At 35.9% G+C, this 15,217-nt stretch overlaps 1 protein-coding gene across 1 annotated transcript in view; it reads right to left on the bottom strand.

Moving 5' to 3' along the window:
• Positions 1–4,409: 4,409 nt before the first annotated feature.
• SMC2 (structural maintenance of chromosomes 2) overlaps positions 4,410–15,217 on the bottom strand; it is a 69,638-nt gene continuing 58,830 nt past the window's right edge. The window contains exons 24-25 of the mRNA XM_049635511.1: positions 11,514–11,661; positions 4,410–10,503 (exon numbers count right to left, since the gene is read on the bottom strand). Coding sequence (XP_049491468.1) covers positions 10,345–10,503; positions 11,514–11,661 — 307 coding nt within the window. The 3' untranslated portion in view covers positions 4,410–10,344. The remainder of the gene's footprint in view (positions 10,504–11,513; positions 11,662–15,217) is intronic.

Here is a 15,217-nt window from a genome sequence, read left to right as displayed (position 1 = left end):
CATTCAGTGTCCTGTTTTCATGCGTTATGCATGCTCTTCCCTTTTGCCTGGAATGGCATTGCCTTGTGATTTCAGTCTGGTTTTGCTCATGCTCTTCTCAATGTGAAGAAATCACCCTGGGTATGCTGTTGGAAAGAATGGTATATTCAAGGTTCTATTCAACAGACACCTCTATGATTCCTCTCTATTCCCATCCCCCCCCTTTAAAAAAAATTTTTTTTTAATGTTTATTTATTTCTGAGACAGAAACGGAGCATGAGTGGGGGAGGGGCATAGGGAGAGGGGGACACAGAATCCGAAGCAGGCTCCAGGCTCTGAGCTGTCAGCACAGAGCCCGACGCCGAGCTGGAACTCACAGACTGCGAGATCATGACCTGAGCCGAAGATGGACGCTCAACCTACTGAGCCACCCAGGCGCCCCTCCCATCCCCCTTTTGTAAGGCATCAAAAAAATTCCATAATAGTAACTGAACACATCTATCTTCTTGCATTAGTGTTTTTGTTTTCTTTGGGTAAATACCTAGCAGTGGGATGTTGGATCATATAATAATTCTATTTTTAATTCTGTGAGGAACCTCCGTGATATTTTCCACAGTGGCTGCACCAATCTACATTCCCACCAGAGTGCATGAGGATTCCCTTTTCTCCACATCCTCACCAACACTGTCTTTTTGACTTCAGCCATTCTGACAGGAGTAAGGTGAACTCATTGTTTTGATTTGCATTTCCTTGATGATTAGTGATGTTGAACATCTTTTCATTGTCTGTTTGCCATCTATATTGCCTTCTTGAAAAAATATCTATTGAAGTCTTCCGCCCATTTTCAATAGGATTATTTGTTATTTTTTGTTTGTTTTTGGTGTTGAGTTGCCTAGGTTCTTTACATATTTTGGATATTAACCCCTTACTGGATATGTCATTTGCAAACATCTCTTCCCATTCAGGAGGTTACCTTTTTGTTTCGCTGATGGTTTCATTCACTGTGCCAAAGCTTCTTATTTTGGTGTTGTCTCAATAGTTTATTTTTGCTTTTGTTTCCCTTGCTCAAGAGAACAGAGTTGTTAATATATACATGGGTAGGTGATGACTAAATGCCTTTATGATACACTGTACAAGGTTTTATTGTGGTGCATAGTGAGGGAAGTGTTGGGGAAAATTAATTGTGGTTCACATTAATGTGCTAAAATTAAAAGAATTTGCTCTTTAGAAGGTAGCATCATAGTCTCATTCAAAGCAACAACTTTATTTCACCCTTCATCTGCATAAGTAGATAAATGTTGAGCTAAATTTTGGTTTTGTGGTTTCTACTTATATTTTGTATTTTCCATTTATTTTGGTTTTATAAGAATACAAGTGAAAGGAATTCATTGTAAAGTTTATGCTCACACATGTCTAAATTTTGTATGAAAAGTTTCTCCCTTTAAATGGTTTTTACATTATTAATGTATTGGAAACAACTGTGTAGTTGAAAGACCAGGATCCTTGGAATTAGATACATAATCAAATTATGACCAGCTGCACCTAACTGAGCAAGTAACTTCTCTGAGCCAGTGTTTTCTCATTCTGTGAAAATAACAGCAACTTTGTTGAGCTGTTAAAATCAGGTCATAGATGAAACTAGGTGCAGTAACTGTAGGCTTGTTTTCTTTTCTCCTTATCCTGAACCTAAAATTTTCAGCAGCAAGCAGGGAATAACACAGGCTATGGATTAGCATCACAGTGCATTTTTGGTTCATTTAACCCTGATAAAAATGATGGGAGAGGGAGTGGAAAATAAAGCTTAAAGTATTGGAATTAATAAAATACTCATGTTTTTCCTGGTCCCCAAAAGCCGTGGTACTCAGGATGTTTAACACCTGCTTCCTTTACCCCCGAAACCAAGAACACACTGTATACACTGTATGTTAGCTAACTGGAAAATATATTAAAAAAATAATACCTTATTCCTTTTACTGAGCTGGAAGCAATCTCAGGTAATAATTTTCAGATTTTTTTTCTCTCTTCTTCAAACATGCCTTGAAGTTTTAATCCCAAGTAATTAGCACAAAAGCAAACTTCTTTACCTAAATTACAAAGGGATTTAAAGTTCTGTATATTCTTGCCTCCTTTGTGTGAGATGAATTAACTAGGTAAGTATGAGTTTTATTTCTAGGCGCTCTTTATCATTGCATTGATCTATGGGTCTACTTTTGTGCCAGTAACACACTGTTTTGATTAGAACAGCTTTGTAATGTATCTTGACACTGGGGATTGTGATACTCCCAGCTTTGTAAAGATTGCTCTGGCTATTTTGTAGTGCCATACAAGTTTCAATATCATTTGTTCTAGTTCTGTGAAAAATGCTGTATTGGTAATTTGATAGAAATTGCATTGGATCTGTAGATTGTTTTGTGTAGTATGGACATTTTAACAACATGCATTCTTCTGATCCAGGGGCATGAAACATATTTCTATTTGTGTCATACTCAATTTTTATTAAAGTTGACAAATGTGAAATAAAAACCTTTCAACTTTGGGACACAATAGTTCAGACTTTCCACACCTACGAAAATAGAGTAGGACACAACATATAAAAGGGCTGTTATAGATTCTATTAATTCTTTGGAGGAAAAGTCTCTGTTGCTTATAGAATTTTACTGGGAGACTTCGTTACAAGTATGATAGTATGACAAAACCCTAATAGGAACTTCTCAGAGTGAATATGGGTCTGATAATCTCATTCTAGTTAGTTTGCTAATCCATAGTGTGGTACATGAGCTAAATACCATGGTCTATTTCATCTTGAACTTTTATGAGTTCTTACACTCTCGTTAAGAAAATCACCTTTGGGGCGCCTGGGTGGCTCAGTCGGTTAAGTGTCCGACTTCAGCTCAGGTCATGATCTCGCAGTCTGTGAGTTTGAGCCCCGTGTGGGGCTCTGTGCTGACAGCTCAGAGCCTGGAGCCTGCTTCAGATTCTGTCTCTCTCTCTCTGACCCTCCCCCATTCATACTCTTTCTCTGTCTCAAAAATAAATAAACGTTAAAAAAAAAATTAAAATCATCTTTGAGCTCAAGCCATTAATAGGTTATGGGCTCTAAAGAGTTGCACTCAGGTGTTTACAATCTACTAGAACTAAGATGTGTTCATTTACTACCATTATCCAATACTCTTCGATGCCTTATGAGAGGGGGATGGGAATAGAGAATGATCTGTAGAGATGGTGGTTTCTAAGTACAACTTGGGAGGTTGACACAGCATTAAGAACATGAGCAAACACAAGAAGAAAGCTGTATTCAGGAGTGGCAACTGTTGCAGACTGGGTGGCATGTAGGGTTCACAAAGGCAGTTAGTTTAGGATAAGCTGAAACTCCATAAAGTGGGCTGTTAGAGGCTTAGAATGCCAAACTGTTAAATGTGTAGTAATGTACGTGAGGAGCAAGATGCAGAAAGGAGTAATGAGACTTACACTAAACTCGAGAAGATGCTTATGACCATCAATAAGAGCCCATCCTACAAACCACATCAGAAAAGTTAGGTTAAAGCTTTACATATTATCCTTTACACATCAAAGAAAACTCTGGCCCTTAACTGATGGCAAGAAAAGGGGCAGCTTATGCCTACTGTTCTGTCATACAATTAAGGGATTATTAGCCACATTTCACTAGATTGGTATAAAATGACCAGTGGCATGAGCTTTAGGATTAAATCACAATCTTTGTTCTCTACAATGGATGTAAGTGTATCTCTCCTTGCTCCCACCCATGCATGACAAGTATCTTGTCTATTAAAGGCAGAATGTGAATGTTAGCTGAGCTCCAGGCACAAACACAGGAGTATACCTAACACAGTTTGTTATAAGGACTAAGAGTATGGGCTCTTTATCTGGACAGTCTTGAGTTTAAATCCTGGCTCCCCTCTCCCACCCCTTATTTTCTAGCTGTGGAAGTTTAGACAAGTTATTCAAGTTTCATACCTAGAGTTATATGTACTAGGAAACCCCCCAAAATTTTTTTTGCTTTGTTTTACTTGCTTTATTGTGGTAGTATAAGACTGAACCCAAAATGTCCCCAGGGTATGCCTGGTTTATAGGATTCTGTTTGCTACAGTTGAGAATAAATATGTAGTTGGAGTATTACATAATGTAGATAATCCTTTCTTGATACAAATAACACAATGCAACAAGGGATCGCTTCTTAGTTGCCACGTGGAATCTGAAACTCCATTAATAAAAATATTGCCCCTTATACCATTAAAATTAACTGGTGATTCCTGTACTTAGAACGGCTATTTTACTTACCCATGCAGGATTTTGTAGCATCACATATTAGTCAAGAGAAACCACCATTGATTGGGTTATGCAGATCTTCAAAATGTTAACACATTTCACAATACAATATAAAAAAAAAATCCTGTTAATATGACCACCAGTATTATCAGAACAGTCTTTATTGAGATGTCCAGCTCACAATGACAAATACAAGTTTGCCAGAATTCTAATTTTCATTTGAAAGCTACAATTTTAGTATTTGCAACAAATGTCAGGTTAATAGGACAGGTTCATTCTGTTCATTTTTAAGAAATGTCTAACCAAATGCCATAGACTTAATAACCATAGTTTGTCTTAGTCACCTGTCCAAGTAAAAATGCTTTTCCATGAAAAGTTATTTCAGACTACAACAGAAATAAGAGCATTTCTGCAAAAGAACCATGTTTTGGTATGCAGAAATGCTTTATAATATAACTCCCATTTTATCAGATTATTAAAGACGTACTCGGGGGGGGGGGATAAAAAAATTTTTATAGCTTCATTAAAGACACTTTTAAGTGAGACCACCATTAAAAAAACAAAAACAAAAACATTCAAATGCATGGAGGTGAAAATGCTATCAGTATTGCTAGCACAGAGTGCTGCCCCACCCTGGTTTATGCCTAGGTGACAGTTCTGCCCACCATTCATGCCAACGTCAACATGTGAGTTGACACATTCTGCACCCAACTCTGTCAGCTCCGAACATTCCAAATTTCTCCTATTCTGTGCTTTGACTTTTCATTTTCTTAAGACTGTCTTTTGAAAATATTCTTAAAATTTTAATGTTGCTTGATACTTTTTTTCTTCTTCTTTTGAGGTTTGTGTTTTTTTGGTGTGTCCCAGGAAATCTTTGCCTAATCTAAGGTCGCAAAAATTTTGTTTTCTTCTAGAAGTGTTATAACTACTACTTTTAGGCCTATGTCTCATCTTTAGTTATTTTTTTGTGTATGTTGTTAGGGAAGAGTTATTTTTTTTTTTTTTGTATAAATACCTAGCTGTTGGTACCATTTATTGAAAAAAACCTGAAAATGGCTTATTATCGCCTGTAAATGTTATCAGATTCAGTTTGCTAATATTTTCAGGGTTTTTGCTCTTAAGACCATGAGGGCTACCAGGCTGTAATTTTCTTGTTTTATGTCTTTGTCAAGTTTTAGTATTAGAACCCTGGCCTTATAACAGGTTGGAAGTGTTCCCCCCCCCCCCCCCCTGTCTTTGAATAGTAATATTTACATATAAAACCACATGGAACTAAAGTTTTCCTTGTGAGAAGATATTTAATCATTTCAATTGCATGAACAGATGTGAAGCTATTCAAGTTCTGTCTACTCTTGTCAATTTTAGTGAGTTTTATTTTTCCAATTTTCCATTTTGTCTAAGTTATTGAATTTACTGGCATGAAAAGCATCATAATTTTGCATCCTTTTAATTTAGGTAAAAGCCACAGTGGCAACTCTTCTTTCATTCCTGATATTAGTGACTTGTAATTTCTCTGGTTTGCCTGAATGGTCTAATTACAGATACCTGTTCTCAAAACAACAAAATCAATATGTCAGCTTAATTTTCTCCATTGTTTTTCTGTCCTGTATATGTTGACTTCTACCTTTTATTATTTCCACCTTTCTATTTAATTTGGGTTTACTTTTTATTTATCTAGAATATAGATTAAGGTAGAACCTTAGACCACTGAATTTGTACCTATTTTGTTTTCTAAATCTATCCTTTTTTAACAATTAAAACAAACTGATTCCTGACATAACAGAACAAACTAGAAATCAGTAAGAGAATGCTACCTGGAAAATCCCGAACTATCTGGAAACTTAAATAGATTCCAAAAGAATTCAATAGTCAGAAGAAATGTCAAAGCAAATTAGAATATATTTTGAAGTTAAAGTTGAAAATGCAACATATCAAAATCTGTGAGATGAAGCTAAAAGATTACTACCTAAGAGGGCCAATGATAGCATTAATTGCTTGCTACAAAAAGAGATCTCAAATCAACAATCTAAACCTCTACCATAAAACTAGAAAAGAGCAAAATAAGCCCAAAGCAGAAAAAAGGAAATGAGACAAAATCAGTAAATGAAAACAGAAAGACAATAAAGTAAATGAAATAAAAAACTGGTTCTTCGAAAGACAATAAAATTGACAAACTTCCATCACGACTGACAGAAAAAAACAAAAATTACCAATATCTGGAATGAAACAAGTGATAACTTCAGAGCTTGAAGACATCAAAAGGATAATGAGGAAATACCATGACTGCTGCACACAAATTTGACAGTTTAGATGAAATGGAACAATTCAGCAAAAAACACAAACTATCACAAATCACTTGTTGTAAAACAGATAATTTAAACATTCCCATAACTATTAAAGAAATTGTATTTCTATTCCCCCCATCCTGCCCCCTAATCTCCAGGCCTAGAGAGTTTCATAGGAGGATTCTATCTAATATTTGAAGAATTATTAACACAAATTCTATATAATTATACAGAAAATAGAAGAGGTAACATTTCCCAATTAATTTTATGTAGTATTACCCCAAAAGCAAACAAAGCCAGTAAAAACAAAACAAAACCCATACAGACGAAAGCCCTTAATGAACACACACAAAAGTCACAACCAAGCTATTAGCAAACAGAATCCTATAAAACAGGCATAACCTTGAAACATTTTGGGTTCAGTTTGATACTACAATACAGCAAGCAAAACAAGGCAAAAAAATTTTTTTGGCTTTCCCAGTGCATATAAAAGTTCTATTTATACCCCCCTTTACCATATATTCATCTTTTTTGATTTCTTAAAATCAGATGGTATTTGTCTTTCTCTGATGGACTTATTTCACTTAGCATAATACATTCTAGCTCCATCCACATTGTTGCAAGTGGCAACATTTGATTTTTGATGGCTGAGTAATATTAAAAAAGAGATCAAACCACAAAAGACTTACTGATAGAGAACAAACTGAGGGTTGATGGAGGGCCATGGGTTGGGGGATGGGTTATGGGTACTAAGGCAGACACTTGTGATGAGAACTGGATGTTGTATGTAAGTGATGAATCACTGAGTTCTACTCCTGGAACCAATATTTAAATTTAAAAGTTATATTTACACTGTAATCCATTAAGTGGGCAACAGCATTAGGTCTAAAAAAAGTATGTATCTTAAAAATAGCTTATTGCTAAAAAATGCTAACCATCATCAGAGATTTCAGTGAGTCATAATCACTGATCACCATAACAAATATAACAAGGAGAAAGTTTGAAAGTATGTGAGATCAAACTGTGACAGACTCAAAGTGAACCAATGCTGTGGGGAAAAAGGGTGCTGGCAGACTTGGTGGGTGCAGGGTGGCCACAAACCTTCAATCTGTAAAAAAAAAAAACGCAGTTACCCGTGAAGCATAATAAAACAAGGTATGCCTCTACATAAAGAGAATTATAGACCATGACCAAGCAGGGTTTAATTCAGGAATACCAGGCTGGTTTAATATTCACAAATTAAGCAATGTAATTCATTCTCTTGACAGGCTAAAGCACTTACATGATCATATCAATCAATGCAGAAAAAGTAATGAACAACATTCAATAACCCATCCATGATAAAAGTGACCAAAGTAGGAACAGAAGGAAACTTCTTTAACTTGATAAAGAATATAAACCAAAAAGCCTATGGCTAACATTATACTTAGGTGGTGAGAGACTGAATGCTTTCCTCAGAATTTTGGGGAAAAGGAAGATATGCCAGCTCTCATTATTTATACCACACAGTGCTGGAACTTCAAGCCAGTATAGGAAGAAAGGGGAATAAAGGCCCACAGATCAAAAAGGAAGAAAACCTGTCCTGATTTGCAGACGACATGATTGCGGGAGTGGTTGGCCTATTTGATTACCTCACTGTATCAGAAGAGAATGGATTCTCAAGTTTTTGCTTTTGCATTTGTTAGGGTACATGAAATGCCAAAACAAACCCCCCCCCCCCCCCGCCCAAACCCAGAAGGAATCCTTTTCAAATGTTTGACATTCTTCCTAGAAATAATTTTCTCATGTTGCGCATACTGCTCACCCATGTGTGTCTTAAATTTATTATGTACAATGAACACAAATGTTCAAACTGTCAGAAAGGTAATATTCTGGAACCCAACTGCCAAGACTGGTATCTTGGCTCTGCCTCTAACTACTATCACCACAGACAAGTCTGTTAACTTTTGTGCTCAATTCAATTTCCTCAATTATGTAATGCCGATCAACAGTACTTACTCAAATGTGAAAACAGATGCAAATACGAATAGCCTCTGATGTCTAGAAAGAGCTCTGTAAAGGTTACTTATGTTATTGCAGAACTTTAAAGGTCCCCGACTCTCCCCTTCATGTCGTCTTCTAATCACAATATACTGACATTACTCATAAAAATTTAATATGTTTGAGGATTATCATCAAAAAGCATGATATATATGAGACAAAAATTAAGGAAGCAAATAGAAAATCTGAGGTAAATAAAATTAGTTCAGATGTCAAAATATTCAACCTCACAAGTTACTTATCAAATGTTAGTTAAAACAGCAATGAACTACCATTTTATAACTAGTAAATCAGAAATAATAAAACTAACAGCCAGTGCTGACTGGGTTGTGGTCAACAGATATGTGATCTTACTGCAAGTGTGAACCGACCGAACTGTTTTGGCAAATAATATTCAATACATTTGAAAGGAAATAAAAAACTCCTGTCTGTTATAGGTGAAATTAGACTTCCTGTAACTCAGCATTTATAACTTTGTCTCCCTCTCCTCCCATAGTGGACAGAATGAATTCCAGATTCAGTCCTTTCCAGTGTGTCCCATTGTATCAGTTACCTGGATGTTATCTGACATCCTCAGTTGTGTATGAGAAGGATGAGTAATGTTAAAGCCAAAGCCAAGAACCATAAGCATATATTAGGGAAAGGGTAACATAAAGGAACTGAGTATCAAGAAGGGATACAGGGCCAAAATAATATACTCAAGATCAGATTAGATCATGTGAGCGCTTTCAAAATTCAGAGTTTGGAGACACTCTGGTGATGCAGAACTACACATAGTAACCAAATGGTGTTTGTTAGCGCTTCTTTTGAGTTCTTAAAGGAACTTCAACCTTTTGACCTGGAAAGCAGAAGACACTAAGATATATAATAATCATCAAATTTTGAGTTCTTTCAGTAGAATGGGTGGATCTATTTATATATGCATCAGACTTCAAGGAAAAAGATAAATTTGGTTTAGTCTCCTGGCTTCTACATTCTCATTCACCAAAAGACTGTTATTAATTGGATTATGAAAAGGCTAATAACAAAAATCTTTGAAAACATGAGGAGACTTAATGCAACATAACTTCTCCCAGGCTTCTATTAAAATACTAGTGAAGATTTTTTAAAAACTTAAGATTGCACAGACCAATTACTAAGCATACAGAAACATGATCTCCAAACATCATTAAAGTGAGAGAATCTTTCAAAAGGTTTCCCATCTGGGTCTCAATCAGGGCTCTGCCATTATATCTTCACAGAACTAACAACAAATAGCTTGGTGCATGCCTAACAGCTTCCTGTGTGTTCCCTTTGTTGGTCCAGACACTTGCTTTATAATTCTTACCTAAATGACGTTCTTAACAACAGAAAACACATTAATATTACCTTAGGAATTAAACTAATTAAAAGCTGACTATCAGCTATATTTATCTTATAACTTAATTCCATCTGTTTCTTTTTATTTTTAGCTTTTACAAACAATGCACCACCAACCAGGTATCTCAGGCTCCCTAGTATAAAGAATTGTGTAAGAAAAAACATTTGAGGACATGCATAAAATCACAATCACAGTAACTGGACCATAGTTACACTGATTAAGAAAAGAGGCATCTATGTTCATTTATAAGTGATTACATAAAGGAAGAGAAAATACAGGTTAAGTAACAAAACAACATTACATTTTACATAAATAAGTAAATCCCAAGGTCTTTATGTTTAAAAAACAGGTCAAGGTAAAGGAGTAAATCTGTACTTTTAGCTTCAAAGGTGGTCATTTGGGTCCTTTTGCCTTGGATGTAGTTTCCTTAGGAATCTTTCCATTTTGACACTGAGTAAATCTGGCTACTGTAGAAACACCATCCACAAACTTGGTTTTGAATAGGACATTCGCATTGTTGAACATACCCTCCTTTAGGGACACCACAATGAACTTGAGGGAAAAAGAAAAAAAGCATAAAAAGTATTTTGTAATTTGAAGAAAAGCACTCCTGTTTTTATTCTGGAACTAAGAATTGTCTAGAGATATTTTGATTTTATTTCTTTCAATGCGTGGCTCAAAGCAAATGCAAGTAACAAATAGTTATAATATTAGGCACCTAAATGAATTCTAGCTTTCTATATTTGGGTTTTAGGAGTCTTAATTTTACCTTGAGTGCTTCATTACCCAAGTTTACTATTTCCTGCTGGTTGACTGCTTGTTGCTATCCTCTGCAGCTGGCATCACTGTTTTGTTGCTAGCTCTAAATGCTCTGGTGAAATATTTTTCTTTGTGATATTGCAAAAATATCAAAGGCTACAAGTTCCCACAGCACTACCACTAGTCAAATGGAACACTTATAGAATTCAAAATAGGTACCACTTCACTGTTACCTGGTAAAAATGGACCATAATAAATAAGTCTATGCTAACTACGATTAAGTGAAACCCCCGAGTTGTACACTGCATTATCTATATAACCATACTTGGCAGCCCCAGCTCCTGCAGCAACAGTTCAATAAAAACTAACTGTTCTTAAAGGGGCTTTTCTCTACTTCCGACCCAGGAAAAATGACGGGTACCCCAGCAAGTACCACATGATTTTCTGATGCCTAGGTATGTTCCTAAGCCAGTCTTGCTTTGATTGTGTATCCTTTGGCAGCAAGCTAGAGAAAATAATGACATTAACCATATTTAATTTCTAATTATGAAAAACTTAGACTCTCCCTCATGATACAACCAACAATTGTCATGCCTGGCTCTTTCTGTAACAGTAAACCAAACCTTCTTTCCTTATTCGAATGTGCATACGTGTAAATAATCACTGTATATTTAAAGAGATACAATGCTTTCATATTCTTCAATCCTAAATATCTTCGTATTGGCCATTACTAAAGAATAGTTTTTGAATAAACACATACTATACGAAAACTATCATGGAGACATTGTCTTCCTGGTTCTCACCTGAGAATGCGTGAAATGAGTCCGCAGCATTTGTCCGATGTTTTGGGTGTGAGAAAGGTCCAAGGCTGCATCTACCTCATCCAGGATATAAATTGGAGCAGGTTTGAAGAGGAGCATGGACAATATTAATGACAAAGCCACTAAAGACCTAAGAAAAGACCAGAAGAAAAGTTATCAAAATTTGATTTTATCATTTTTTACCAAAATACTGAAGCAAATCTGCTGTCCTTTTATGGATAGTGCAGATTTAGCTGAAAGACTGCCATGGAAATAATTTAAAGTTTCAAAGTTCAACACTTTTGTTGGTATTAAAATGTTTATTTCAGCTTTTCAGTTTTTCTCTTCAAGTTTTATTTTGAAACTTATTTATCTTGAAACAGGTTTACATTCTTTCCCGTCAAATAATCAGGATATTATAATTGGCACTTATCCTTAAGGAAAGAGCATGTTAATTTTTTTCTTTCCTTCCCCAGTTGCTATTAGATGCCTTGGTAGCAGGCGAGTGAAGTCTTAACAAGTAAGTATACAGTCAACAGCTACTATCTTTGTAATAGAACTGGTTTAGGTACCCTCTTTCAAACTTTTACTATGTCTGCATGTGTGTGCGTGTGTGTGTGTGTGCACGTGCGCGCACACACACACACACTCTTTATTGGCACCATTTAAGAGTAAATTGTATAGATTATGACCCAGTAATCCCATAATACTGGGATTACTGGGAAGTAATTCCCAGTGTCAGAAATTCAAACAATTGTATGATGGTTAATCTTGTGTGTCAACTTAACTGGATCACAGAGCACTCAGATATTAGGCTAAACTTTATTTCTGGGTCTGAGAATGTTTCTGGGTGAAATTAGCATTTGAATTGGAAGACTGTATAGCAGTTTGCTCTCTCCAATGTGGTTGGACATCACATAATCTGCTGAAGGCCTGAATCGTAAGAAAGGCAGAGAAATAATTTGTTTTTTCCTGCCTCATTACTCGAGTTGGGACATGGATATTCAGCCTCAGTGTTCCTGGTTCTTAGGACTTCAGACTCGGACTGAATTATACCACTGGCCTGCCTAGGTTTCCAGCTTGCAGACAACAAACTGTGGGCCTTCTCAGCCTCCACGATAAGATGAAAATTCCTTTTATACACACAAACATACCCTACTAGTTCTGTTTCTCTGGAGAATCCTAATACACCTTATTTAAAATTTGCAGTTACACATCTGAGTTTCTATAGCTCTTTTTCAGTTCTCTTCTAGCTAACCATCCCCATTACTGTAGCTGTTTTTTTTTTCTAATCAGGTATCATGATAATTCTTAGATTTTTTTCTTTACCATAAAAAACAACAGTGAGATTGATATCTACCTCTATAAAGGGCAGCTGAGGTCTCTCAAGCAACCTAAAGTTATTTTTTATTGGCTTTCTCTGTACCAAATGTTTAAGGCATTGCGCTTTCTTTCAACTTAATTTTGCAGGGGGGGAAAAAAAAAACCTCACCAAGAAAAAAAAATTCTCATCAAGAGTTAAACTAGTATGCTGGGTATGTATGTAAAATAATGGTATTTATGTGAAAATTGTATCATCTTAATTATAGAAATAATTTTCAGGTCTCAAAAAGAAAGTAAGCATATATTTTCTGTTCTCCTCAAAACATTATCTAGGACTTTGGCAAAAAAGTTAGATGTTGGGATTTGAACTGTAGAATTCAACTTTGGTTAACAGGCACCAGAAGGTGTCTTAGACTGTTAAAATATTTAGGAATTTTATCATAATGAAATATAATCAGGGGAGTACTATTCTCATAAAAATGGCAAAGGCCTTCCTTAGGGAAATTAACAGGTCTTGGTATTTTCTACATACATAAAAGTTACATGATGGCATCATAGGGCACATGAGAACAATTTAAGAATTACAGATTGCACATCCTACAGGGGACAAAATACAAAATTAACAACTGTCTTTAATTATGTGAATATTCACAATTTTCTCTCAGTAGGCTTTAATTATTTGGCTCTCTGCAGGTAAGGAGTTAGTCCACATGACCTCTTAAGTTTTTCCTTAGTATGCCGATTGTCTGAATCACCATGTAAGGCTGGGGAAAAACTTCCCTGAAGTCTACAGCATGCTATTTCCAACACTATTCATTCCTTTATGCAGATCTGAGTTTTTTCATCTGGTATCATTTGCCCTTCATCCAAAAACTTCCTTTAACTTGTACGGTTCTGCTGAGAGCAAATTCCTCCAGCTGTTGTTTTTCTGAAAAAATTTTTACGTTGACTTCCATTTGAAGAATATTTTGATTAGACACAGAATTCTAGGTTGCCACGTTTTTCTTTTAGCACTTTGTAGATGTTGTTCCAGATACCTGGCTTGCATAGTTTTTGACAATAATCCTAAAGTCATTTTTATATTTGTTCCTTGGTATGTAATACTATGCCTCTGGCTGCCTGAAGACAAATCACAATTTCATATAACATGGCTTGCTGTGTTACTGTATGTATGTCACGGGAGAGGTTGTGTGGTGTTTATCCTACCAAGGGTTCATAGACATTAAGTCTGTGGGTTTATAGAACTCATCAAAACGGGAAAATTTGGGGCCATTATTTCAAGTATTTTTCTTTATCTCTTCCTCTCTTTGGAACTTCAATCACATATATGTCAGATGGCTTAATATTGCCCCACAGGTCACTGTTTACAGTTCTGTGCTTCTCACTTTAGCTTTAACTTTCTATTGCTGTGTCTTCAAATTCACTCACGTTTCTACACTGTTTAATCTGCTAATGTCATGTGAGCTTTTCCTTTTGGGCATATTTTTTATCTCTAGCAATTCTACTAGATTATTTAAAAAAATTTTTTTTAAACATTTATTTTGGGAGAGAGAGTACATGTGAGCAGGGGCACAGGGGAGGCAGAGAGGATAGAGAATTCCAAGCAGGCTCCGCGTTGTCAGTGCAGAGTCCAACACTGGGCTCAAACCTGCAACCCGTGAGATCATGACTTAAGACGAAATCAAGAGTTGGACGCTTAACTGACCAAGCCACCCAGGTGCCCCCTAAATTCTTTTTTTTTTTTTTTTTTTTATAGCTTACATTTCTCATCACATTCTTTTCTCCTTGTAATTCTTAGATCTAATTAATGTAATACTATAACTTCCTTGTCTGCTATTTTCATCACCTGTCATTTCTGGGTCTGTTTCCATTGAATAATTTTTCTCTAAGTTACACGTCATTTTCTTGATTTCTGTCCAGTACTTTTTATCAGATACCAGACACTGTGTTCCATTACAGTCTCAAATTTTGTTGTCTTTCTTTAAAAGCATTAGGCTTTGTTCTGAGAAACACTTTAGTTACATGAGGATCAGCTTGACTTCTTCAAGGCTTACAATGAACTTTGCTGTGTGTAAAGACTAGCCTTCACTTCAGGGACATTACAGACTGAATGCTAGGGTACAGCTTACTGGGGCCTCCCAAAATTCTAATCTGTTTCTTTAATTTAGTGAAACTACTATGATTTGTGTTGATTCCCCCTCCCTGCATCTGCAATCCAGAAATTCTATGGAGAAAGGCAGACATGAACCCTGAGCTTAGCACTTTTGTTTTATTGCTCACAGGTTTCATACTCTTGGGCTACTAATTTCCCAATGTCTGAAATCAATTGTTTTTCATACATTTCATCTCATTTTCTAGCTGCTTACCCTTATTTCCTTTGTTGC

The sequence above is a fragment of the Panthera uncia genome, chromosome D4 (assembly GCF_023721935.1).
Source record: "Panthera uncia isolate 11264 chromosome D4, Puncia_PCG_1.0, whole genome shotgun sequence".
NCBI lineage: Eukaryota > Metazoa > Chordata > Mammalia > Carnivora > Felidae > Panthera > Panthera uncia.
This window is presented reverse-complemented; position numbering and strand designations above follow the sequence as displayed.